This window comes from Anser brachyrhynchus, assembly GCF_964034855.1.
Source record: "Anser brachyrhynchus genome assembly, chromosome: 4".
Lineage (NCBI taxonomy): Eukaryota > Metazoa > Chordata > Aves > Anseriformes > Anatidae > Anser > Anser brachyrhynchus.
In genome coordinates, this window is record NC_137698.1 from 6,519,098 (window position 1) to 6,546,684 (window position 27,587).

The following is a 27,587-nucleotide window of genomic DNA, read 5'->3' on the forward strand; positions in this document are numbered from 1 at the left end:
CGTCAGTCATGCTAAATTGCAGCATTTGGTTCTGCTAATCTCAGTATTTTGAGTTGCTTGCCTGCTGTGTATTCAGTGCCTGCTTTCACTCGGTGTTCTGTCTCTTTAGCTGTGGCAAGTTTAGATTCCATGTAGAGGAGTTCTAAATCGTGCTGTTTTTTTCCCTCTGTGCCATGATATGCATATCCGAATAACACTTTTTTAATGTATGAAGGTTTTTTTTGTTTGTTTGTTTTTTAAATAATGAAGTCTCCCGTTCATTTGTTTTCACTCTTTCGCCTTACTGCTGCAGCATTGCTCCCTTCGTTCTTTTTGTCTCTAGGTAGCAAATACCATTATATCAAGTGCTTTTGGTTTGCAAACAGTAGTGTAGGTCAGTACTAGGTGATGTGGAGTACATTATTGTCAACGGTATTTCTTCCTGAAGGGCTCAGACTCTGAGATCAGTGTACCATTGCTAACATGCAATATTGCATGCTCATTTCCTTCTTCTGCAAATCCCTGCCCTCCAGCGAAGGGGTTCTGATTTGCATAATAGTGATTATTTCATAATATCTGTGAAGTGTGGCAGTCCTCTGAACAGGCACAAAAAGCACCAAAGTGTTGTGTAACATTCACTTATTCCATTTGCTGCTTTTCCTTAGATTTCTTCCATTTCTTGCAGCCATGCTTTATATACATATGTGCAAGCATGCTCTGTGTATGTGTACAGACACATTTGGTTAAGCTTCACTTTTTGTTTGTAAATCTTACTGCAAAATTCTTAATCAGCAGAGTGTCCGGATGGCGACCTGTGCGTTCTCACATGAGGTTTCCAAACTGCAGCTTTGCTTTTTAGAGCTAAACTAAACAAGGGGGGAATAGAGGTCTTTAATCTCTTTAAATCTGGACCAGCATAATTGATTTACAAAAAGAAAATGGGCTAGATTTTCCCCTTATCTCTTTCATGGCAGCATGGCCTGCCTCCTCAGTATACAAAGGAAAGAAATCAGCCTGTTTTTTATTTTTTTTCAGCTGGTGGCACAATCTGGAGTCTGAGTCATGCAGGGTTTTTTGTGGATGACATCACCAATAATAAAAGCTCTGCAACTGGAGCACCGTTGGGAGATTTCTCTCCTTTTTCCCATGGCTGTGTTGTCTCTGCAGTAGTAACTAATAAGGATAGCTAGCAAGGATAAATGCAGAGTAGTTATTTTAAGAACATATGCAGCTGTGATTTAAAAAAATAATTCTGTTTCCTGAGAAGCTGGCACTTCTATACATAGTTACTAACAATCTAACTAGACTTTCAAATATATTCCTCATCCAAGTGCTACTTTTCACAGCATTGCTTTAGTGTTTCTTCAGAAAGCACAAAATGCAAAGCACGTGTGTTTTTTTTCTTAAAAGTTAATAGTATTGTTTTTCTTTCAAGCAGGATGTGTTTTCTGCACTTGTTTGCTTTCTACATGTAGTCACAGAGTATTTGAAAATGATGTAGCATAATGTTTAATGATGGGGAATGGAGACTGCTCCTTGAAAATGCATCCTGGTTGTGCTTCTAAACCTCAGAGAGATTAACTACTCATAGAACTTAATATAAAGCATTAAACCTTGTCCTGGTATTTTACAACATAGCTGCCTTCTAAACGCAGCATAGTTTTCACTGCCCTGTTCCATTAAGATGAGGTGACTGCCTTTGTTACTGTGACTTTTATCATCTTTTGCATCTATGTGCTTCTGTTACTGATATAATCAGAAAGACCAACTACTTTAGAGTGTGAATTTATAGGTTATGGGTGAAGTACGTTGGCAAAAGGGCAAACCTCTATCACCGCAGTAAGTATAGGATACAAGTACTAGGTACAAATCAGATTACCATTTATTTGGTTATTTTCAAAAGAAAACAGTGAAGTGATAACAGCTCATGGCATTTTTCCACAATCTGTAGTATTCTGTAGGAAGGCTATAACCAATATTTGCAGGTTTTGCATGATTCTTATATATTAAACCTGTTGGCTTGACCTGTTGTTCCAGAATATATTTTAATAAGAGAAGTCGAAGAGAAAAATAATTTTGATAAACTTTTGGTTTTTTTGCAGTCTGTTTTACTGACATATAGCCCTTTCCCACTTTGGGAGTAATTGGTTGTTCTTACTTAATGTGTATGTGTGTGTGTATATATATATAAATATATACATATTTCATTTTTTCTTTCTTCCAGGCTGCTGTATCCCAACAAGATGACATTTACGTATTTGATCTCCAGACCACTGCAATTGCTCCTTTTGTGACTCTGGATGTAGGGAGTATAAAAGGCAGATTTAGTGACAATGGTTTCCTCATGATTGAAAAGAAGAAAGCGGTTGTGTTTTATCCTTGGGAGCCTACCAGTGCTGAAGAGCTAGAAAAGTCGCTCACCCTGACATCTCTGATGGACGTTGCCTGAGGATTTCTTTCTAGTGTGAAAGAAAGAAGTGAAACAGGAAGAGGAAAAACTCGGAAGAATTTGACTCAAGTAGAAGTGATGTATGAGACGAGTTGACTGGAGAATATAATGTCTGTTTCTGTCATGTGTGAATTTTAACTGTTGGTTCAATGTAAACCAGCAACAAAACTTGATTATAATATATATATGATGCATTGAAAGTAAGGCTTTCTCAGGTAACTGGAAAAATATGTCCCACATAAAATGGGTGGGGTCAGCTGATGCAAGACAGCTAGCTTGAGTCCTCCAATTCCCTTGAGAGGAATCATTAGGTTATGAATATCTCATAAGTAAGAGGCAGGACAAATACGTACCTCCACACCCTGTTTGTAAAAACCCTTATTTTTTCCAGTTTCAGTATACTCAGAAGTGAATTTCATGGTAGGATAACCACAAGGTATCCTGGGGGTAAGGAGGAAGGACAGGGAGTGAAGCTGAGACCACCTCCACCGGCACATGAAAGGAGTTGGATGATGCCTTTTTGCCTTTTTGCACCCTTTTCCCACTTGATTCATCCCTGCTAGTCCTGTCCCTTCGGATCTATGGCAGTCACTCGGGGCAGGTGTTCTGCCTGCCTCCTGCAAGGTAGGCGTCCAGCTAGGCCTGGCATCTGGGCTGCCTGGTCAGACATCAGCAGGATCTGTTCCCGCTTTCCAAAGGGGAATCAAATATAAGACTTGTTTTCTTCTCTCTTCTCATGCAACATTGACCAATAACCTTGAGAGCTCTGCATCTTGCTTTGTCTGTGACTGCAGCTGTCAGGGAAGAGACTCTGCTGTTGTGTGGGATCCTGGATAATGTGGCGTGGTACGAGGCGTGCCTGGCTGTGGGAAAAGGGAGAGGAGAAGAGTTGGCCAAAAGTGCAAAGAGAAAGGAGGCAGTAGAGAGAAGAAATGGTCATGTGGGAGGATCACAGAGTTATAAATGGCTCCCTTTTCTCTACGACAGGCACAGTGCAGGGGCTGCTGTTGTCACTCACACATCGCTGCACAGCTGTTGTGTTACCTCCTAGTATCCCCTCATGTGTGGCCTGTGACTCACGCTGATCCTCCTCTCCTTCCAGAGGGGTTGGCTTCGTTTCATTTATCAAGCAAATTGTGTCATAATTAGGTTTTATGTTTTGTTTTGTGTTTTTTAACCTCTTGTGTGTGTGTTACCTTTAAAATATGATATGGATATCATCAAAGGGAAACCTGAATATCTTAAATATCTCAGTGTGTGGGTTCCCAGTAGAAGACAGTGTTTACTCATGATGAGATCTGGTGGCATGTTATGCTCCTTAGGCCATGCAGAGTAACAGTGCTTCACCTTTTACTCTGTTTTTGAACAAGTTGTTTTTTAAATGTTTTGATTTCCTATGGAAATGGGCATTTGATACAAAGAAAATGTGCTTCAGGGTAGGGGGCTGCAGCAGTCTGTGCAGCCAAAAGCTGGAGATGTGGCTGTCATGAAGTCCAGGCTGTGGAGCTGTGCCGCAGGCAGGTTGCTGAACGTTGGCCTTGTGTGTCTGACGTGGTTTGAAATGCAGCTGGGGTTCCACGGGGAACCTGCCACAGTGCAGCCGCGTTGTCCTGCACAGCACCGAGCAGAATCAGCACTTCAGAGCAGAAAGTGCTTGACCAAACTGTGCTGGGGATGTCCGCCGTCGCAGTGAAAGCTCCGTGTGGGTGACGTGTGCTGCTCATGCTGGAGTCTGGAGCAAGTGTGAGGAGGGTGCTTGTGTGTCCCATTTGTTGGTCAGTCCAAAAATCTGAAATGAAGAGCTGCTTTGTTGCAGTGACTGCAGTTTTAATGGCAAACAGATGAGCGTGTTGACTGATGCTTGGTAATCTGCGGCTGTTTTTGGATGGTTCATTAACCAAAACTGACCTAGTCCTGAGCAAGGGGGAAAAACTTGGACATAAAAGGGAAATGATGAATGGAAGTTCTTACAAATGCTTTTCTAGGTAATCAGAACAGCTAAGGAGAGCTTTTCTGATTAAAGAGTTGTTCTAGTTAAAAGAAGACACAAAAGTAATCAAAATGTGCATGTGTGTATGTGCCAGTATTTATGGATTATATAAAATAAATAGGGAAAATGATAGCCCTGAATAAAACAGAACAGTTAGAAAATGCGCACACACAATGACAGCACTTAAAGGTTACCCGAGAGGCATCTTGGGCCAACAGTATAAGAAAAATACATAGTTTTTGCAGTGTCCTGGGATCAAGTGGGATCCAAACAACAACAGAGTCCGGATAAGGTAAGGATGGAAGAATGCAGCCGCTGTGCAGAAAAGACGGAATAAATATTATTAATAAATATTACTGCAGAGTATTGGGAAAAGAACAGGTTGGTCAATGTCTTTGTCTTGCATTGATGTAGAAATGTCTCCAGGAAATCTAGCTGGAGTTTGAAAATGACAATAGTGTCAAACAAATCTGACAGAATTACTTCAAAGGATATTGGAAGGACTATCTTTAGACCAATGATATTTGTTCTAAGTGCATCTTGGAATAAAAATTAAGTTTCAAAGTCATAATAAAGATCTTTCAGATCTGTAGAAGCCGTCAACCAGGAATTTGGATAGCTGTGAACTTGTTTAACCTACCATGAATTTCAGGTAAAATCATGAAAGAATATGATGTGGTTCTTCAGCACTGAATGAAGTGGCTGTGCAACCTGTGCCCATCAGCAATGGTATACAGAAGAGCGTTCTTCTGTAAGATGCTTTTTGCTATTTTTGTTTTCAGTTACTGTATTGGCATAAAAAGGTTAAGAGAATTTTTTATTTGCTATTATTTTTGAAGGTCAGAGGCTCGCTAAAGCCTGTGCCCCTTCTTTCTCACTAGAAAACTTGAATTCACACTGTAATCAAAGGTTTGTGATTGCTTAAGCCAAATTCCTGGTCTGAAAGCAGAATCAATGGGGGAGGTTCCCTTCCATTATTGTCTTAATATCTTTAATATACTCCTTTGGTTTAATGGTGTAGCAGCAGGTTTGCATTTACAGGTGCTATTTCCTTTCTCCCCAGCACAGCAGTGGCTGTAACATCTACCTTGGTTGTCCATTTCCCCTCGGTACTTTTGCTGTTCCATACGGTGATGTACTTAATTACATTGTTCTGCCTTTGTCTCAGGTCAGGGCAAAGACAGGAATGCAACAATGAGGAGATCTTCAGAGTATCCATCATATCTCACATCACCCGTAGCCACCTGAGTGCTGTTGCTGCTGCTCAGCTGTGCTTGTATGGCCAGGTGTATCTGATGGGCTAGGGATCGTCAGCAGGAGGACTAGGAAACATGTCTGGTAAGTGCCATGGTGCTTGTCCTCAGTGTCCTTAGAATATTGGTGGCAACAGTAGAGGGGAATAGCCTAATAGCCTCATTAGTATTCTTTGAAGATGCAGTCTTGTGGTTCTTTGTTCAAGGGGTTGCTGGGTTAGCTCGTGCTGATGGATTTTGCTAATGGACAAAAGGGTGGAAGCTTTTTGCCCACCAGGCTCCCTCTGGGCTGTTCTCTGCAAATGACAAAAGCAGCAGTCAGAGTCCCCTTCAGCAGGAACAAATACCCTTCCACAACACAACTTGAGACAGGTTTTGGTAGAAAGCTCTATGATGCTGATCAGTTCATTGTCCCAAAACTGGTCTCTGGCACTGATTTTGCTCTGAACCCATTCAGGACCTGCAGAAAAGGTCTGTCTGATGGTCAGAGAGCTGCAGAAGGCACCTCTCTGCTGATAATTTCTGCCACACAAGATTTATTTTGCTCTGGTTTACCACAAACACTTGTTTGGAAGCTTTTCTGGATTTTCTACAACTGGTTTCCAAGAAAGAAGTGTGTATCTAGAATCCCTCCCTAAGTGCAGAGCTCTTTGTCAGTCTGTGGTGTTACCTGCTGTTTGCTTAGCTTGGGGCCTGGATGGGTTTTCTGCTTTAGAGGCATGTCTTTCTTCAGCACGTTTTTTTCTTGTAGGGCCCCTTTTGCCTTTGGAGATTTGTAGCAGAGCCACTTCAGTTATCTTCAGTCTGCTCTGGACTTGGAAACTGATCTTGAAATTGCTCTCACTGAGCCCATCAAGAAAAGTGCAGTAGTGCTCTTCCTTTGTGTAGATTTTTACGTTGTGGCTGGCTGGTGACCTGACCTACTGTCAGGAAGTGGCTGCGGTAGAAGGGACGTTACCGCAGGGTAGAAGGGTTGTGGATCTGGGCTGGTGAGTGGCTGGGTGATCCAGCACAGGAGCTCCAAATAACGTAGAGCTGTTGGCCTGGTGGAAGCGTGCTGTTGAGATACCGGTGCTGAAACTTTCTTTAGAGTGGTGAGAAGTCAAAACCTGAAGTGCTGGCCTCTGATAGCTCCTTGCAGACATTGTAATCTTGGGGCTTTTGCCAGCATTGCAGCTTGTCTCTGTTCATTCTTTATAGCGATCCCACGGTAAACAGTTACAGCTAAGCAGTAATGCTCTGGCATGCTGGGCACGCTGCCCCACTGATTTTGTCCGCTAGCACGTGAGTGTACCAGGATTTAAGCACTCGGCCTTGCAGGCTTCAGCTCACTTCCCCAACAGCTGTAAAGGAGCAGCGGTGTGAGCCAGCCCCCAGGTGGTTTCCTGTGAAAGAGCTCCTGGAGAGCTGGATCTCCTGCTAGGAGCTGTTCCGCGTTCGTGGTAGGGCAGGGGGCGGCTGCAGGGGCTGCCTGGCCGGGTGGCTGCTGAGGCGCTGAGGACAGCAGAGGAGCTTCCCGGAGGCAAGCCCAGTGCTCAGGACAGCGATGTGCTGTGCGTCGTGTACCGAGCTGCCTGCTGCTCAGCTGGGAGGCGTTCTGGCCACAGCTCCGGGTTTGTGCTGTGGCCAAACGTGTTTCTCGCCTGGGATGGTGAAGACAAAAAGATAGTAAGGTGATCGCACATCTGAAGGAGAAGCGAATCGTTAGTCATGCTCCCGTCTTTCTGGCAAACAGTAGCTGCTAACCAGAGCGTACCAGAAGGGGGTGGAGGTGTGTGTGTGTGCGTGCTGATTCACCCGGAGTGTTGGCAGCTGCCGCTCTAGGCCATGGGTAGCTGATGTTGTCAGTCTCAAGTGTTTGCAGGGTGCAGTGGTCCACAAATCTGCCCGCACTCCTCTGTATTGTGAAAGCAGTGAGGGTAAATGGATGGCTGAACGTTTTTTACAGCATTTGGTTTTCTCATTGACTCATTTAAAAGCTCTACAGGCTTTGTACATACTGCAGCATAGCTCTAAGTGGGGCATCAGACTACTTCATAACCCTAAATACAGAAAAGCATCTTCTGGGATTAACTTGTACTGTTTTTGCTTGTAGCAGTAGGAATCTTCTGAATCCAGCAAAAATTTGGACAAAGCCTTTGTTGGTCACTCCAGAACTGCTCTACTTTAACACGAGTGTGCTCCAGAAGAGCTGGAAGCTGTTGGGTGAGTGTTAATCATTGTATCTTGAGCTAATGAATGGTCATCATTGTTCTTGTCACTCCAAGGGAGGGAGAGTTGCTCTTTTTCCTTGAACACAGGTAAACAGCACTTCATGGGCCAAGAGAAGGGAGAAAAGATGCTTCCTATACCACTACATGCAAGTAAGATCCTCTCCACAGTCTACAGAATCTCTGAATGCTGCCTATAACTTTCCACTATCACATTTAGCTTTCAAGTCTCTAAATACATCATAAGACGACACTGGAAACTTAAAGCTGTGGCAGTGACTCTAAAAAATAAAGGTCAGTTGAACTTTCTGAATAGTCCTTTATACACCAAACGCAGAGAAGATGTGTAGAGTTCTGTTGTCAGTTTATTTTTGCTCCATTCCACAAGTTTCTGGTGTCTGTTACTGTAGTACAGTAGCAAAATGATGTACCAGATCCCAATTACCACAAGTGCAGATTGTTTAGAATTATTTCAGATTTTGATCCTCACTGTAATTTATTTATACGTTAATAATAAACTTGATTGAGGATGCCCAAAGGTCATGTCTCCCTATGGACCAGGAGAAAAAGCTTGATTAATTAGTCTTTTTCTGGTATTGATCCCTTAGAGCATTGGAAGGATTTCCAGATCAATCTCTGCATTCTCTGCCAAGGAGAAGTGTGACTAGCACTCAGAGGGACAAAAAGGCGATGCAGGCTTGTTAGGATCTGTTTGAAGTTGTTGGTTGATGCGTTTTGGCCATACCTCTGGTGTTTTATTTGTGCACAGCAGGCTTCCTGCACAGTGATGTTAGAAGAGAGCTCTGCGGTGTGGGCCTTGTTTCTGTAGCCCAGAACCTCTTGTTTCCTCAGAGGTACTATGGAGTAGATGGGGACAACACCTAGGCCTGCGGGGTGTAGTGAGGTCCACACTTGAACTTACTGTGCCGTGTGAGACAGGTTTCTGTATAACCCAGTTCTAGACAGGAGCACTCGGGCAGTGAGCTCCCGGGCTCTTGCAGGCCTGTTTTTTTGGTTTATTTTGTCACACTTGGGAAACAGGAGTAGCACTTCTTTCTGCTCCAGATGTAAGGATAAATCTGTGTCTGAGGGGAGTGAATGAGGCATATCAGTCTCTCGTAGTAGTTAATTATTATGAGGAACACAGCAGCTTTACATGTTTCTGTTAAGACTTGTCTGCACTGCTTGTACTTTCTCTTGCAGAGCGCGGTTCTTCTGTGTGCTTGCTTCTTCCTTACGGCTGCAAGGAGGCAGCAGTGTGCTCTGGCACTCCCACCCCGGTGTGGTGCTGGCCTCCTTCCAGGTGCCAGCAGCGCAAGGCAGCGTGCCCCGTACAGGCTGACCACCTACCAACAGGGATAAAGGTAAGGCAGAAAGCACAAAGCTGCGTGTATGGGCATTTTCTTTTAACTGAGCTGCTTGAGGTAAACAGCGGGCGCTCTGCTAAGTTCCCTCTGCCGGACTGGAACGACACAAAAAGAAGCAAATGCGTCTCCTACTAGGTGTCAGGACACTTAGTGTGCCCTGTGCTTGCTGGTGGCTTCTGCCTCCTGCTCTTGCCTACTCCTGACAAACTGCATGGCTGCAGCACATACGTAAAGTGCCTCCAGTTAAAGGAGGTGGGAAAATCTGCTGTATTATGTGACCTTACTCTGTCACAGAGAAGTTTAGTGTTCCTGTTTGAGTTAGTGAGAATGATTTTAAATTAATGTTTTTCTATTGCTAAACCAAAACCAAAAAAAAGGTCTGAAGCCTGTTTTGTTAAATAGACTGAAACAGAGTTGCTTCAAAGGGACTGCAAGGAAAGAAACTGGCATGTCATTTACAGTATGTGAATATAGGGGGCCTCAGACAGCTCTCCTGCTGTTCGTTGCATGATCACTCACCTGATGAATAACAGTTATGCAGCATTTGGCCATGAAGTACATAAGAAATACAGACCCAAGCGTCTTCTGTTGGTTTAAAAGCAGAGCAGGGCCAGAAGTAAGGCAAAAGGTGCTCATCCACAGCCAGCTTGCCCTGGGGACCTGCAAGGTTGTAGAAACCTCGATGGAAGTCTCTGCCACCCCCCCCGAGCTGTGCTGGAAATAACGTGACAGTAGAAGGTACATTGACTCAGAAACTCTGATAGGGCTGAAAAAGCTTTTCCAGTCCCAGGACATGAGATCTTTTACTGTTTCTGCATAAAAAAATAGTTGCAGTTGGAATGCAACAGACAACTACATTCATTGAACAAAAATCCACCCACCTATGACACTGCATCTGTAGGTTATACAGATAGCAATTGAAAGAAAGCATGGTTTTTTCTGCTGTTCTGCATCCTGTTTGTCTGGATGTAATTCAGCTGAATATGAAATTATTTCACAAGTTTTTTTTCACTGACCATGGCTTAATTCATTGCAGCAAATACTGATAAGTAAAAATTCTCAAGGTTTATTTTGATTACTTTTCTCAGGAACTACACCAGATTACTGAAGACTGCTGTGAACCAAGAACACCACTGTCAGCGCTCCACCTCTGTGTCAAAACAGCTGACTACAAGTAAGTGGTACGGTGTAACGGTGCTTTGCATTCTCATAATGAAATCTGATGCCTGTTCTGTATACTTAGTAGGGCCAACATCTGTAAGCATTACTCACCACCTCACTCACCGCAATTACCATGAAACAAAAAGAAACACTGCTCAGGAACACAGTCATAGAAGAGTTTTTAGATAGCCCAAGGAAGAACCATCTCTATGGTTTTGTTGAGATGCTCCAAAGTTGGTTTCAGTATAAATGGCTCTGTGCTGCCATAATTACGCGAAGAGATCTAACCAAGACCACAAACAGAGGCTTAGTTCCAAAGCACAGATGCTCAGCAGTAGCTGATGCTCCTGGTCTCACCCTGTAAAAGATACTCAAGCTTGAAGACAAGTGGCTTTCTACCCTTCATTTATTTCAGTACTGTGAAATCAGCTTATTTTTATATCAATTCCTAAAACTGAAATGCTAAATCTTCAGTAACTCAATTTGAAAGATGTAAAAATGACAGCAAGTGTAGACAAGGGATTTCATTTTGGGTTTTTATTATAAAAGTAAAATAAAAATAAGCTTTTAAAAAGCACACTTTTTTTTGAAAGGAACTGATATAAAAAACTATTTACAAGTAGGAAAATGCCAAACTTGATTTTTTTTTTTGAATAAGAGGCACAAAAGTTAGGTTTAAATACATTATTTGAACTATACAAGATTCTTTGCTTTAGCATTCTCTTTTCTCTCTGAGTTGTCATTGCTGCAATTGAAGTCATGATTTTTCTTTGCCAGTCATTCTATGAGTTTTTTTCAGACAAGTGTGCTGCAAAAATTATGAAGGGAGCAGCTAGAAACTATCCTTTGATTGCTCTGTGTGCCTTACCTCTTTGTGTTAAGTGAGTTGCTATTATGCTTTAACAAGGAGTGACTTTCATCTATAAAAGAAAATCCTCACATGCCAGGAGAGCTCCGTCAGTCATTCAGTGTCTGGTCCTGTGTATTGGTGTGGCAGTAGAGCCCTGGTTCTGGTACGTGGCTTGTTAAGTGGATAAAATTAAATACACTTGAGGAAGGAAGCAATGGCCAGGCGTTGCACACTGAAGTTCCCATTGGTTCAGGTTCGTGTGTGGTTCCTCCAGAGTGTTTTTGGTTGTGAATTTACTTCCCTCTGGCTGGGATGGTGCCGGTGTAATTCTAAATGTCACGTTTGTTCTTGTATCTGCATATTGCTAATTGAGTATTGCTAGTTAGCTATATAATTGCTTTGCACTGAGCTTTCATGTCCATAGCCGAGGTTGATTTTGCTGAGTGTTATTGATGACTTGCTGTTCAGAGAGTCTGAGTAAGTAAAGCTCAGTTTGCGGAAGGAGGTCTCCACACCACTGTCGCATGTGCTTTCATTGTCTTGAAATTTGCTATTATAAACTTCACCTGAAAGAGACGGAGATAGAAGGGAAATGCATTACTGTTTGCTTTGCTTCAGCAATGTCCTGAAAAAACAGAGGAATACAACCCACTAGGTTAAAGCTCTTGTATAGGAAAATAACTGTAGCTTTAGATATAGCAATAGGAAAAGCTGAGCTGGATGTTTTTAGGTGACCAGAGCATGTGATCAGCAGCAGCAGTCATTTGTGCAAGCTCCCCAAAAGGAGCGTCTGACTGCAAGAGAGCCCTATCCAAGCTGAAGGTGTGATGAGGTCTCGGTATGACTCAAACAGTGGTCACCATATTACAGAGTTCAGTAGTATTTTTCAAAACAGCTGTTTAAAAAAATAAAATACATAATGCAATCCATTCATGTTGCAAAGCAGCAGAACCCCTCTTTAAGGGGTTAAAGAGTCTAAGGGGTAAAATTAAGCTAAAGAGGCAAATATGTACAAGCACAGTTCTGAAAGGTGTGAACACTCATTCCATGACTGAACAAACAATGTTCTATAAAGCGTAAGGTTAGACTAGGATGGAGTTACTGTGTTTGCTTTTTTCCACCAGAACTATCTACAGTATTTGCATGTAGCGTGAATGTCTACATTAGGGTGCTGGCAGCAGAACTGGCCTTTGAACAGGGCAGCAGGAGGAAACAAATGTTTTCGTTACTTAACATGGCCAGGCAGGGCGAGAAAAAATGGTTTGAAACTCGTGATGTTTTGCTGTCAATTTTACCTGTGTCCCTCTTCGCAAAGGTGGGCGGAGATGATGAAAGAAGAGCTTCTATGGTGTTGTCCTCCTGGTGAGGCTGCCTTTGCGAGATGGATTGTGCGTTCTGAATGATTTCAATGGCTTCTGTGTGATCCATCTGTCTCAAAGCAGCACTCAGCTCTTCAATTGTACCACCAGAAACCTAAGAGAAGACAACAGCAGATGCTCAGCACCACCCAGGCTAGCTAAAACCAACGGGCCGCACTGTCGTGCTGTGCAGGAGGACGACGCTCAGCACACAGCAGTGTGTTCTTTATAACCTGTAACAGCCACATTACCTCATAGTTATCTAGCAGAGTTCTTGATGGGGAAGGGCACAACCTGAAGGCGTTACAAAGTATGCCAAGGCCCAGCTTTTGTGCTAGAGTAAACCAGTTTTTGCTTGGGTCACGTCCTTCCAATACTTTGCAAAGCTGCATCTTGATGCTTTCATTCAGCTCTCTTATATGTCCTGGGGAACAGAGAAATATGTTTATTATTTATAGGAATCATGCACCAGTTCATTTCTAAGCAGAAACAAAGCCAAATTAAAGAGCATCTATTTTAGTGTCCATTGGGGTTTACTAATATATTGGTATAATCTTGAAAATTTAGTACCTTGTGTCCTTGTGACCTACCTCTTTACAGAATCATGCTCATTCTAAGGATGTGTGTACGGGGAAGGGTATCCCTCTTCTCCCTCCCCAGCTCACTTACAAGGAATGGTGGGGTTATTTCTTCTGCAAATATGCTTTCAGTACTCAGCTGTTAACTTAACAATATCCCTCTAGTAATTATCTTTACAGATGATACCTTGTGTCAGTAAGTCCTTCGAAACTGCTGCTGCTGGTTTGTAAGGCTTGTCATTTAATATGTCATACACCTAAGAGAATACATTAAAGTCAGTATTTAGCAAAACCTGGTTATTTGTCCATTATCTTGACAAGTCACAGTGTATTGTTTACACAATCCTGTTCAACAAAAGTAGTCTGCAAAGTGGGGCTTTCTTCCAATACAATCCCAGTATTATTTCATTTTTTATTTTTTTTTATTTTCATTTATATTATTTTCATATTTTTTTTTTTTGTGGCTCAGTAAGTTTATTTTTGATGTCAATTCAGGTGCTCCCACAGTTTGTAAACATTTAAATGACTGTGGAAGAAATTAAAGGAATTGGGCGGGGGGAGAACTGAACTATCATCAAATATTTAAAAAAAGCAAAAAAAAAAAACGAGGAAGATCACATACCTCACAATTGGATGCCATATCCAGTGGTGTTGTCCCAGGTACTATTCCTTCATCATCGTCATCATCTTTCATATCCTCTAGATCAAACAGTGGCTCAAAGTTCTCAATGTGAGGATCTGCACCTGGAAAACAAGGGTGCAAGAAACTCCTAAGAAAATGCTTCAATACTTTACATATGTATTCTAAGTTTTGAATTGCAAATCTGCTAATTTAGCTACTCAAGCTAAACACAGTTTAAGTCAGCAAACAATGTTTTCAATCAGCTAAAGTTAAATACTATCTCATCCCTGTAAAAATGCTACTTTCTGTTATACAGCTAGGAAAAAAAAAACACAGCAAGGAGCATGTTAAGGCCCAAAGAAAGATTTTGATTATATAAACTGACTTCCAGTCCTGTTCTTGGCTCACGGGACTGTGTACATCCTGAAGCAGTGTTGTGGTGCTGCTTTTTGTAGTGTCAGAGATAAGTATGAATGTTATTAAAAGACCAAGCACACAGATAGAGCACTGGGAGGCTTGGACTTCTGTGTCAAAGGAGAAAACTCAGGTATTAAGGGTCTAAAGAGAACTGAAAAAATGCTCCAGTAAATATTCAAAATAACTCTACCACAGTGATATGAAATAGGAGACACTAACAAACTTATGTTTCAGTGATCTCTTTCTGTCTTTAAAGCAGTCCAACCCTTATCCCAACTATGTAACAAGGTCTCTGCTTCTTCAGATAGAAAAAAAAAAATACACAAGCCATGCTTGAAAGCTTTCAAGAGTGCTTGGGAGGTTTTTTCCATGACTAACTAATTTGCCTTTTTTAGCCATTAGATGGTGCTAAAGAGTAGCAGAGCACCTGAAAGTAGGACTTCCCCGTGGAGTAACAAACCTTCGTCTTTAATATCTGTCTTCTGCTCTGACCCGTTCTTTTCTGTCTGCAGCCTCCTACCCTGAACTGCCACAGTTAAACAAAATGCTCCTGCAAATATCTGATTCCATACCTGCTGCTTTGAGAACTGCTGCCAATTTTGTAGAGCCCCTTCCAGCTGCTATGTGAAGAGGTGTTGTCCCATCATATGTAGTGCTGTTCACGTCTACATCAGTCTAAGTTGTTGTTGCAAGAGAAAAAGAAAAGTGCTATTCATTTATACAATACAGTTGCAGAGACGTGTCTCCATAAACATTGCTACTGTGCAAATAAGCACCATTCCACACATGTTTGCGTAAAAACTCTAATCATTGTCTGAAAAGAAGGAATTAGAAAGTAACTACAACTCTCTGCACACAAGAATAGATGGTGGTTGTACACTTAGAACTACAGCAGGAGACACGGTGTACCAACCCAAATAGGTCGGGTAGATAAAATTCAAAAGCCACTTTGCATCCTGTAATAATAATCAGATAATAAAATAATAAAACTATTATCTGATTACCCGCAACATTTGGAGGCCGCCGAACTCTGCCTTCCCACTGCCCTTCAGGAGAAGAGCAGACAGGCCCGTAGCAGCACATCTGTGCAGATACTCAGGAGAGCTACCGTGGTGAGCGGTGGGTGTGCACAATTAAACGCGCTAAGCTCAAGGTGTTAAAGAGATGAGACAAATATTTATGGATACACACAGCTATCTCTCTGTGCACATCTGTATACGCATTCCACCTGGCAATGCTAAGTGATTCACTTGTTCCTGAGTGGGTTCGTGGGCTGCTGGGGTTACGCAGTGCAAATTAAACATGGCACATGCAGTCAGGTTAGGGTCACAAACTGCATTCCTCAACTTACGCAAAAGGTTCATCGGCAGCGCTCAACAAGTAATAATAACGTCAGCAATAATTTTGCCATTATCCCAATTTAGGCACTCACGTCAATAAACAGAGAAAAGCATTACTTCTGTTCCACAGAAACACTGGCATATTTTTGTGACTTTTAAAATACATAACTGAAAAGACCTGGGAGAAAGAAATTCTGCCCTCACCTCAAGCAACAGGTAGCCCGCCAAAGGGATGTTCTCTAGTTCAACAGCTAAATGCAATGCAGTTCGTCCAGATTTTTGTTCCTGAGCGTTGACATTAACTCCAGCAGCAATCAGTTGTTTGAGACAGGACATGCTGTTTGCCATCACCACCATGTGAATTGCACAGAGACCTACACAACGCAAAACCCATTCGTCGTGTGCATTAATATTTGACAAGTACAGAAATGTCAGAATTATCAGATTTTAAGTGGTTGCATACCTTAAGAGTCTGTAACATGACTGAGAGTTACTGTAGCTACCTGAGCACAAGTGACTTACTTTGCTTGTCTATGTACTGAAGATGGTGTTAATAAAAATGTTCTTTGTGCATAAACTGGAACTAGTTGTGTTGCTGATGGTGACTCAATGCCATACACAAAAAAAAAAGCAAATTGGAAGGTGGAACAGAAGGGGGGAACTGAAGAGCTCACCTAGACCATCTTTTTGCCTTAAAGGAGATTAAATCCCTTCGAGAAATATTCTGGGGAATAACTGATGCTTCTGTAAGGTCAGACAGCCCTATCACCTCATAATCAACCGTGGTGGCTCAAAAAGAGAATAATAAAGCCTTATATTAAAAAAAAAAAAAAAAAAAAGTAAAAATAAATAACCCTTCTGAGGAACTTAACACAGGTTTTTTTTAAATCACATAATGACACTCTACGTCAGACATTTTACCATCTAGTACAAGAGTACTAATTTGAAATGACCTGTGCCATTGAGAAGTGGGAGACTTGGGTCTTTGTGGGTATTTTATAAGCTCTAATTCTGCATGGTCAAAAAGTGCTAGGTGTGAAACTTGACACTAGTCCAGAAATTATTTTTGAGGGGATTTCATTCACTAGAGAGGAGGAACCACTTCTTTTTTGGGGGGCAGGGGGAGGATGTTTAAGCAGTGCTTATATAAGGCATGCCAGAAGGAACACAGTGCTTGAAACTCTGTGAGATTAAAATATCTACAGTAACAAAAAGTTCAAATCCATACTGTATAATATGGACATTATCAATCATTATGTTCTGTGTAACCAGAAAACCTATACATCTCTGTTCTCTCATCTGTGACTGCAGGCATATAAAAGCAAAGGTTACTGTGTGCACAAAGGGGGAAGGTGCTATTTTCAAGCACCGTTCTCAGAAATGGTGGTGTGCTCGTCTAGTAGGTAAGCGTAAAACACAGCTGTCATCCTTCACCTACCTTCACCATTGAAGAGGTCGACCATTGAAGGTATCTTCTTATGCTTGAGGAGTAGACTCAAAATCTTGTCGTCTCCTTCAGCAGCAGCTAAATGTAGGGCAGAATTACCGTGGCGATCCAGAAGGCTGACATCTGCTCCAGCCTTCAGCAAGTCTTCCACCATCTCTGCCTGCTTTGTGATTACTGCCAGGTGCAAGGGGGTCTGGAAGTGACAGAAGTGAGCCATGAGAGGATGAGCAGCAGCCACAACACTGACCAGAGATGTCTTAACCCAACAAAAGCTCCTTGTGTGAGATGTTACTCCACTTTAAAGCTCACACAGGTGAAAAGTTTGCGCACGTACTTTTTTCTACTGTACACTACAGATAGGGTTTTTATTTGAAATAAAAGCCACCTTGCTGCCATCAGCACTCAGACTTCGGGAGGAAGAAAGACGTTGCCTACTCTCTAAGACCAGGGGACTGACCTGGCCCTTTGGGAGTTGCGGTGCAAAGGACTTCGGAAATGTCCCAGGGATAATCCCTGTACCCAGGTGCTGTAACCCTGCTTCCAGCTGCCCCATAGCCAAGCTCCTACCACAGAGGAAGTCCACGTGCTTTCTAGAACCTCTTAAAGTCTGCCTTTCTCACTAAACCATGCTCTAATTTTGTTCCTAAAAAGCAGGTTCTGAGACATGGGTTTAGGATCTCCTTATCCCTTAAAATGACTCTAGACAGAAAAAACTCTTGCTGTTCTGTGCATTAGTCAAAGTGCAGATTACACAGCATCTTGCCTAGCTAGCTGATTCTATTTGCAGGTTTTCCATTTTTGCACAAAGACACCTGCAGCACTGAGAAGATCTCAGGCTGAGAGGTTTCAAGTATTTCCAAATGTTGATTGTATACTGCATTCTTGACCATCTTGCCAGTAAACAGCATCATGGGTAACACTGTCAAAGATGTATGTATTTAACAGTAAGGCATTCCAGTGAGGTTTGGGAAATCATATTCCTAACACTAATATAATCTGAAAAAACGCACGAGATTCCATCTCTGTCCTATTATTCTGACATTAACAGATATGCCTAATAAAAAGGACTAATTCCAGCTTCGTACAATAAGCTTGTGTTTGTTAACAGAATTGCCAGCACATTTGCAATTACTGAATTTACAGGATACGTGTAGGATTCATCTTTCAGAATATCTGTAGAGAAGAAAAATCCTAGCTTAAACCTACATTTCCTCCCATCACTGGCCTAAGGTTTAAGTAGAAATAGAACAGCTGTAGAGGTCCTGGCAGTTAGATTTATGTCTTGCATGGAGCACAGCTTTGCTTCCTATTTCTGTTAAACAGAGGGCACACAGAATTCAATTGAGAATCTTCTTGCTTTCATTGCCTTCCATATTTCAAACTTCCTTTATGTGAACATAAAAATGAAATGTGAAAGAGAACAAAAAAGTCAAAATAAACCCTCTGGGATTATCTGTGTAGCATAAAGTCCTGGCTTTGCCATTTACAGCTTGGAGCTGAACAGAAGGAAACGGCACAAATGTCAGGAGTGCTGCCATGCAAAGTCCAGCTGGCTCCCTTTGGGACAACTGAATGGTGCACACACTTGAAAAGAGTTTCTTTTACAGGCAGGTTTCCACAGCTCTTTTTAAAGCCCATCTGAGTTACAATGCAAAAAAACTCGGACTGTGTCCTAGATCAAGTTGAGAGAGAACTGTGCCAGGCTGCTAAGAGGTCTTTTTCTACTAGGTAAAAGGTATGGGGATGTTTTCCTTTGTTTTCTGATACACTGTGAACCAAGAAATGAAAGGGAAATGTTGGTGCTCGTATGATGGGCACAGGTACCACCCGGGCTACAGGAAGGGCAGAGTTTATTACAGCTTTCACAGCAACCGACAACTCATCCTGACTTATCCTATGTTAAAAAGTTTAAAAGAGCCCGGAGTTGTCTGTAATCTGTACCACTGGTTTAATAACAGAGAAGCCAAATAATGAAGACATAGTCTGAAGAACTTAGTATTTGGGGTCTACCCTAAAATAAACACATGGAGATGTTTCTCTCAACATCAAGGGGAGTTATGAATTAAAACAGTGAAAACATGCTCCTGTTCTTCCACCACCTTACAACGTGTCACTGTGTTCCTCTGTGAATTTCTCAGCTGGTTTGCGTTACAGTCTGACCTGGGCTCACTCCAATAAACAGAAGAAAAATAAGACGGCAAGTAGCACAATTATTGCTGGCAGAACAATCAACATCACCTATCCCACCACAACAGCATACCTGATAAAGGTCATTCCTCATGTTGATAATGTCGTTATAATTCAAATCTGGGATCACGTCCAAGAGGTTTTTAACCAGTTCTGTATGAAGATGGATAATTGCTAAATGAAGGACACTGAAACAAAAAAAAACAAACATTATTTTCAGATATTTAACAGATTATTTAAGTATTTTCAAATGTATTCTATAAAATATAAGATTTTGTTGTACATCTGACTGAATTCTGATAGAAACATTTGACTATTAGAAGTCATGAATCCAGCACTAAAAAACAGCACCTAAAATGAATCCTAATATTAAAAAAGGCTGATCAGATCATAGCTGTGTTTAACCCTTCAATCACAAAAGCAGAATCAGGTTGGATTTTGCGGGTCCTGAGTATGACTTAACTACTAGTCTAATAAGTAAAATCTTTTTATCATGTAAGAAGGATTGTCTCAGAACTTGTTTGAAATCCCCAGTTTTTGTGCCTTTTTTTTTTTCTTCATGTTTTGAATTACACAGGGCATGAACATCTCTTACTGTCAAAACCTTCCTCCAGAATTTCCACAAGTCTCTACCACCCAAGCAGATTTTCCCTTGGGGGTTTCCCCAGCTCTGTGGGTTTTTCTTTTCTTCCTTTTCAAACAGAAAATGACTAGGGCCTCGGGCCCGGTGACTAACAGCCACAGGATTTGCAGCAGTGGCCAGAGATGTCATGTTGAAGGAAAAAACTGTTTTAGGACGTGAGTTACTCTGCATAGCAAGGCTCCACTTCTACTGGGCTGACGCAGCAGCCTTTCCTGTTTTCTGCTCTAGAGCCAGCTCCAGCCAGAGTGGCTGGCCATGCAAAACACCGCCAGGAGAAAGCAGGTTGTGAATCTCATCGCCCCTCTACACAAGAGCTCGATTTGTCTCGTTCCCTTGAGATGTCATTTCAAAGCCACGCTCTTTGTTTTGAAACATACCTTACCAAGCTCTCCCTTATCTGATGTGGCCAGCCTCTAGATTCTTTTTAGCGTAGTGCTGGAGACACGCAACATCAGCACAGGACATCTCACCTTAGAAACAATTTGCTCTTCTGTTGCCTTTACTTCTCTTTCCTGTAGCAAATATTTTAATTTAGCCCCGTGGAGGCAAAGTGTCATAATGCCCTCGGACTTCACGAGATCGGTGGTACTGGTACGAACGCAGTAACAGCGGGTGAGTGCTGCTGCGTGCTCACTGCAAATATATGCTAATCACAGGCTAATGTATTTTGTCTCAGAGCCATAAAACACAACACAGGGTCCCAATGAAGGTATTTTCATTCCCTCAAGACTACTCTGATGAAAGATCAGCAAAATTGTTGTCAGCAACATTTCTTTAATGGCTTAAGCAAAAAATTTATAGTCTTTGCCACAAAATTTTAATGACTAAAATAAATGTTTGGCAGAACTGATTTATGAAATTTGGCTTTTTTTTTTAACAGCTCCTGTGAGAGAGCTGCAAAGCAGTCACCAAAACTTTTTGTTTTGTTAAATAGCTGCAGAATAATTTATATGTATTACGTGCTCATAGACTAAACTCCTTCCCAGGAGAAAGGCCACATGAGCTTGAGCCTCGCATACTTGCAGGTACATCTTGAAACTATTTATCATCACGATTAAGTACTTTGACTTTGTTGAAATGCCCTGCAAATCCAAATCTGGGTAGCACCTTACTGATGTTTAAATGTAGGTCCTGCTTGCTAGGACTGAGATCAATACTCCTTCCCCTCCAAAAAACAAATAAAAAAACAACAACAAACACACACAGAAGCTGTATTGTCCCAAGTGCTAGCAGGCTTTGTTGCTAGCACCTGCCTCATCTATATTGCTGCTTTCCTCAAAGCAGACATTAGGTTGCCAGTTGGGAAGCAAAGCAAGTAGCTAGCTGTCATTTTGCACTATTTATGTATGCTGTTTATCAGTAATCTGAGGCCTGTTTTCACCGAAAGCAGAATGAAAGTAGTAGCCTCTCACAGCATAATCAAACAGTAGGGTAGGCCTGTTTCAGTCACTTGTAATTTTCCGTCTAGTTAGAGACCTTAAGGCTTACAGGGCTTCTACTGTACAAAATACTGCAATTTAAGGAAACATAAGAGATTGCACAGGGGCTGCCCAAAGCCTGCCAGCTAAAACAGTGACAATGTGAAAATGTCACTTGCTTACCCAAGAGAGGTTATCTTTGTTTGTGTTCAGAATCACTTCCATTGAATTTGCTTTTAAATAACTACTAATAATCTGATCCTTGCTGTATTTCAGTTCGAGTCCCACAAAATATGCATAGCTGTAGAGCAGCAAAATGGATTTCTACTCCAGCTCATGTTAGCGAAGGACTGGTCAGGAAATATTAGCAGCAAAGCACCCCCCGAACATCCATGCAATCTCGTGGAAGACAACAGTACACTACAGACACAAGCAAGAACAAAATACAGTCCTCTGGGAAGAAACTGGTGTCAGTGGGAGAAAAGCAGCAAGGACCCACTAGCTATTACTTCTGCATCTCCCAGCACATCTGCAACTTAAAATTCCCTATGAAAAGTTAAGGATTTGCATGGAATAAAAAGCAGGCCACTCTCCTTCAGCACAAAGCTGATGATCCCCATCAGCTGTGTCTCATGACGTGAGCACAGCACTTCACACTGCGATGATTGGAAGTAAAAAGAAGGCAGGCAGACTCACAACATCTTTGACACACCCTCATACACAGGTTATTTTCTGAGGGGTACAGGATGAACAAACTTTGTGATGGAAGCAACTTTTCTGCAAAAGCAGCACAGATTTCTAAGTTGCAACTGTACCTCTCCCAGACAGCAGAAAGGGGAATGATGTTCATTTGACTGATGTTCATTTGAGTGGTGCTGTAATCCACAACCAGCACCCACAGGAGATGGGACAAACTGACTGTCATCAAAGAGGTGATTTTCAGGCCAGCAAGCAGAGGTCCTTGCCAGCAATGACTTACTTGTCTCCGTTATCATCCTGGACAACGGTGAGATGGCGCTGAACAGCCAACAGCATCTTCACATCTCCAGTTATAGCGTAATCAAAGAGAGCATTGCAATGGCGCTTGGCAAGCTGCATTGCCTTCTCCAGGAAGGGACCATCTGCAAGGCAAAGTTTTATCTTCATCAGCTCGGTTGTCTTCCCTGCAAAACCTCCCTCTTTTGGCAGGGGTTTGTGCTGCCACAGAAATACAAAGTGCAAACCAGAAACATTATTTGCTGATTCACTGAGACAGGTTGTTAACTACTGCTGAGAGGACAGGACAGAGGGAATGAGTCTCTGGGAAGGAAAAGGAGGTGCACTCTGAGCATTCAGGCAGTAGGAACCCTGGGAATGGTGAAAATCTGGAAGCCACCTTCAGTTTGAATGGCACTGAATTCATTCCATTTACATGCATTTGTGTGCAATGAAACAAAAGGAGCAGAAACTTGGATCTTAGATATAAGCAACAGCTAAGGACTCTTGTCCGTAGAACACTTAAAAGGTCACCCTAGCTGCTCTGCCAATACCTTTGTGGTTCTGTATTGTCAAGAAACTAGCGAAAATGAAACAGATGAACTTTCAAACCACAGTCGTCATTCTGGGAAGTAGTATCATCCGAAACCAGCCTGTATTCTCAACAGTTTCATGTTTCTATAAAACCATGTAAGGTTCGAAATCACTAACAGCAAACAAGTAAAACAGATGTTGTCATTTAAAGCACATGTAGGGAGGGAATACCCAGGATTTCCAGCTACACATAACCAGGGATTTAGTCTCAGATGCGTATCCCTGGTGAGAATGAACACATCATTTCTGTAAGCCAACAGCTTACTCGGCTATCCATGAAGCTTATTGTTCTGGGCCATAGATCACTGTGGTTCCTATGCTATGTGCCTAGACTGATATATTGTTATTTGCTGTTTACCTCTTAACACTATTAAACACTAATAAATAGATGTTCACCACATATCCAAGGTAAAGGGTGTTAAGCAATTCTGTCTTTTCTCATAAAATATGCATGTCCAAAAAAATTGGATGCTGAACCTCTGCTTTCGCATGGCAAGCACATAGAAAAAATATCCTTCAAAATACCAGAAGATAGCATCTTTTAGTCTAAAAACTATGATGTTCTAACCTGCAGCAGCCATTTCACGGAGCCTGTTCTTCTGCATCTATTCTTTACGTAATCTGGAAACTGAAATTGTCTCCTTTCAAGCAATTACAATAGATAAGGAAAAGTAATAGCCAGCTGCCTGCCTACAATGTACATTACTCAGGAACAACACTCTCTTTGGTGACTCCTAAAGTGAAATTATTTTACTTCACATATCAGCCAAAGATTTTGCTCTTTGAATCAGTCACAGGATTCATCACAACCAGAACCACAAGCAGCAAGTTCTTCACCTTTTCTCTAGAGCACCATCCACTCCTCAGACCACAAGAAGCTACACCTTGGAGGTTTTTACAAATACAACCCATCTACTATGCAGCTCTGGTTTCCCAAGCCACAGTCTGCAGGGCTGTTAATAGCAAGTGCCACAGAGGACTGATACCCAAAAGATAACATGCTCTCTCCCTGACCAAGGACAGAACAACAGAAGTGGTCTAGATCACGTTGCACTTGCTGAAAGCAAACAAAAAAAAATCCTTACCACTCAATTCTTACCACTACCATGTCTCTCTAGAAGTTCAATTGTTGTTTTTTTTTTTTTTTTGAAGTTTTTTTTTTTTTTTTTAATGTGATGAGAATCATGGTTACTCAAGGCCTTTAAAAAAGTGATTAGCAACTCTTTAGAAAAAAATAGCCTGTAGAGTGCAGGAAAAGGAAGTCTTGCTGCCTGTGAAAGGGTGATTAGTAGTTTTCACTTATTTAAAATCTACTTCTAAACCGTTCTTACTAACTACTCCTGCCTTCCTCCCCTTTTGTTCGCTGGTTTGATGCATAAAAGGTTTGCTACCAAACTGTTATTTTACTGTGTACTCGTTGCATGAAAACAAATACGGTTTACAATTTAAATTTAACCCTTTCATGATACTTCGCATGCAATTTAACAGCAGAATTACAATGAAGGACTACACAGAAATCACACAGACATTCTTTATACTCATCCATTAAAGCCTGTCAAACATCAAAAGCCAAGTCAACCAGTGAATAGTATTCCAAGTACTGCCACTGTTTTCAGTGAACCTCAGACAGCGTTATTACAATGCAGTGTTAAATATGCCCAGCAGGCTAAGCTATCTCATCTCCTTGCACGGCAAGCGGAAGCTCAGTTGGCCAGTGACAGTACAAAGCAAAGGTGTAGGACTATCTACCCAACCATGTGTGGGGAGGGACCTGAGATCTGGGGGAACTGTTTCCTCAAAGAAGAATTATCATATTTTGAAAACAGCAGCAGACGTTATGGAGTTTCCAGGCCTGTAACACGAGCTTTGCTCCCTATGGCAGTCTGATCTACCCTAAATATATTTACTTGTTCACTTACCCTGCCACCTGCAATCTGCTTCATTTACTTCACCTCTGCAGGATGAAGCATCCTCCTCCTTCTCCTCATTAACACCAGAGGTTCTGCACTCATTCCTCTCCGTAGTTTCCATTTTCACGTCATGCTCCATGTTGCATTTGTCACTTGGTTTATCAGACCTCTTCCTATCCTTTTCAGCTGTGCAATTTGACAGTCCTTCAAACAGAAATTAATACCATTAGTGTTCAATACTACTGCTTTTTATGCAAATGAAAGCTCAGCTAGCCAGAAACAAACCCTGAAGAACTGTGCATAAAATTTACTTTGATATAGGTGTTATCATTAAACACTCATGAATCATAATACTCCAGATGCCAACTCACAGGGATGGATGGAGCAATGTAACTTGCTCTAAAGTGATTATGACTTTCCCAGCCTCTGCTTTACAGATAAATTTTTATATACCAACAATGGGAATACCTCTTCTCTGAAAGTACAACAATCCAAGTCTGAAGTATTCCCTGGAAATCTAGCAAAATAATCAGATATACTTTTCCTTTTCTGACAGCAAATTCATCCCTCAGAATTTAGAAATAACTACAGAATATTCAACTAGTAGATTTCATGTGGGTCTCTATTTTAGGAAGACAGGGACATCCTTGTTATTAACTTAACCTTTCCATTGATTCTTATGTTATTTTTTCTGGCTACTGTGTAGCACCAGACTCTGGCAACAAAGGAAGATACCATTTATCTGGTCTAGTACTTGGGTCATCCCCTAATCAGCACATTCAAGCAAGAGAAAGGGCTGGTGCTTGAAGCATAAACTGAATATATAAAGCATGCTCAGGGGTTTTGGTGACTGCTTCTCAGGGGTTAGCAGTAAAAAGGAAAATGCACACAGCGTTTAAGGTGGACTTTGACACAACTGAAAAGAAGCAGAGCAATATAATGTATGCAAGCCTCTGTGCTACCAGAAGTTCTAGGAGTGGCTCTAGGGAAAAAGCTAACTTTCCACAGCACACTTAAGTTAAACATGCATCACAGCACATTGTTAAACACGCATAACCTCAGCTCATACTGTAAAAGAAAAAGACGGTCAAACTCAATTAAACTGTTGCAAGAATGACATCTTTACCGTTGCCATGTTTCATTCCAGCATTGGACTTTGTTGTGCCAGGGTGGAAATGCATCCCTCCAAAAGCTGAGTAACCGTACGAAGGATAACTGAACCCTAAAGAAAGGAAAAAGATTAAGAATTAATAGAATGACACCCTAAAACAATGAAAATGCAATCTAGAAGAGCACTGAGACTAAAGAGATGAAATTTTATTTTCTACACATTTTGTGGTTTATTCCATCCATTTCAAACAAATTTTCCAAACTGAAGGTGCACTCTGCCACCCCCCTTCAAAAACCCAGAGAAATTCTAGATGGCTGACTAGTGACATTCTCAGTCCCCAAATCCCTAAGACCTCACACATGTAATATCGCTAGTACGCCGCATTTAAAACTCAACTGAAACCTCACAAGTTGTCTCCATGCTTGTAAATCACTGTGATTACAACAGATTTGAATTTGGGTGTTATGTTGTACATGTGCTGCTAGCAATGCATGTAACGATTTGAAAACTACTGCTCTGCACCCTTCTCTGAAGCAAGGGCTACTTGTATTGTAGTTCAGATGGCATTTGCTGATCTATAGCTCATCAGTGCTCTGCTGCAAGAAATCAGAGCATTGCTCTTATATCCTGCATCTCAGATATGCTCAGGTTTCAATAGATAGAGCACAGCAAGAAATTTACTATAAAGTATTGCTAATTTTATAATAATGCTTTGCAGTAACAGGGTTAATATGCTAAATTCCTCTAGGAATTACTCCTTTATACCAGGTATAAAGATAGGAGAGTCAGATCTCATCTCACTAGAAGTTGATGAATTCCTCATTTCATTTTTGTAATCAGAATAATTATCTGCAGGCTCTCAAAGCAGAACCCCTTTCCCTCTTCCCCCCAAACTGCTGTCTTACCAGAGCCAGCACCGCCGCCTCCCCCGCCATACATGCCACCTCCTCCTGCACTGCTGCCTCCGCCGTAGCCATCTGAGAAGTTTGGCATGAGCTTCTGTCGTTTTCTTTGCACTTCTTCTTTATCTGCGTTTCAGGTGAGAAGGAACAGATGGAAAAAGGAGTCACTCTTAGTAGTGGTCATGCACAGAAAAGGATGAGTATTCACAAATTACTAGTAAAAATTACTAGTTTGTAAGGGAAAATGAGGAGTGCTGTAGAAGAGTAAACTCACTTCTAGCCTCAAACAGAACAATCTTGTACATAATGGAGCAGTGAGAATCAAGCTATCGCCAAGTCCCCAGCCAGACTGACAGCATCATTCAGGCCTGCATGGCCTCTGCTGTTCTGTCAGATGCCTTATGCCCAGACTGGGAGGGACACATGCAGAAATGTCCCGGGAGGCTCAGAGCTTCCTTCAACAGCAGCTCCTGTCCAGTGGCCTGCAAATTTTTCAATGTCTACGCGAAGTCATGAATCAGCACAAGTGCCTTGAACCAAATACTTGCTCAAGAAAATTCATCTTTGGGGAATACAGGCACAGGTTCCTCCACTAAACAAATTCACTTCAGAAACAGACACTTATCAAAAAGGGTCAGCAAATCACAAGACACTGATCTCCAACAGCTCAGAGCACCTGCAGTGCCCTTTAAACTTTTGTTTAAGGTTAAGGATGGTGAGAAATGTTGAAAAGAATGTTTGATTGAAATGATTTACTTAAATTAACGGAAAGGCCAACAGAATAAAGACAGCTTATTTTCAGGCAGGATATAATACTGTCAAACCA

The 27,587-nt window shown here is 41.7% G+C and overlaps 3 protein-coding genes across 8 annotated transcripts in view; 2 read left to right on the forward strand and 1 right to left on the reverse strand.

Annotated features, from left to right (window-relative positions):
• Nucleotides 1-2,628, forward strand: part of MANBA (mannosidase beta) — a 56,191-nt gene extending 53,563 nt beyond the window's left edge. For all 4 annotated transcript variants that reach the window (XM_080590647.1, XM_080590648.1, XM_080590645.1 and 1 more), the window contains one exon: nt 2,204-2,628. In XM_080590647.1, the coding sequence (XP_080446773.1) occupies nt 2,204-2,428 (225 nt within the window). In that variant the 3' untranslated portion in view covers nt 2,429-2,628. The remainder of the gene's footprint in view (nt 1-2,203) is intronic.
• Nucleotides 2,629-2,780: 152 nt separating this feature from the next.
• Nucleotides 2,781-22,239, forward strand: LOC308194592 (uncharacterized protein). 2 transcript variants are annotated; one of them, XM_080590711.1, is made up of 6 exons: nt 2,781-5,756; nt 7,767-7,876; nt 7,972-8,034; nt 9,085-9,245; nt 10,337-10,422; nt 21,546-22,239. In XM_080590711.1, the coding sequence occupies exons 3-6, from the start codon at nt 7,986-7,988 to the stop codon at nt 21,568-21,570; spliced, it is 321 nt and encodes a 106-aa protein (XP_080446837.1). In that variant the 5' UTR covers nt 2,781-5,756; nt 7,767-7,876; nt 7,972-7,985; the 3' UTR covers nt 21,571-22,239. The 2 variants fall into 2 exon arrangements, with proteins under 2 accessions (XP_080446837.1, XP_080446838.1); XM_080590712.1 differs by lacking the exon at nt 21,546-22,239 and adding an exon at nt 14,630-14,800.
• Nucleotides 10,932-27,587, reverse strand: part of NFKB1 (nuclear factor kappa B subunit 1) — a 58,133-nt gene continuing 41,477 nt past the window's right edge. For both annotated transcript variants that reach the window (XM_080590631.1, XM_080590630.1), the window contains exons 12-24: nt 26,765-26,887; nt 25,875-25,970; nt 24,758-24,952; nt 22,249-22,390; nt 19,282-19,396; nt 17,013-17,214; nt 15,779-15,948; nt 14,807-14,909; nt 13,818-13,939; nt 13,383-13,452; nt 12,869-13,041; nt 12,555-12,732; nt 10,932-11,825 (exon numbers count right to left, since the gene is read on the reverse strand). In XM_080590631.1, coding sequence (XP_080446757.1) covers nt 11,638-11,825; nt 12,555-12,732; nt 12,869-13,041; nt 13,383-13,452; nt 13,818-13,939; nt 14,807-14,909; nt 15,779-15,948; nt 17,013-17,214; nt 19,282-19,396; nt 22,249-22,390; nt 24,758-24,952; nt 25,875-25,970; nt 26,765-26,887 — 1,877 coding nt within the window. In that variant the 3' untranslated portion in view covers nt 10,932-11,637. The remainder of the gene's footprint in view (nt 11,826-12,554; nt 12,733-12,868; nt 13,042-13,382; nt 13,453-13,817; nt 13,940-14,806; nt 14,910-15,778; nt 15,949-17,012; nt 17,215-19,281; nt 19,397-22,248; nt 22,391-24,757; nt 24,953-25,874; nt 25,971-26,764; nt 26,888-27,587) is intronic.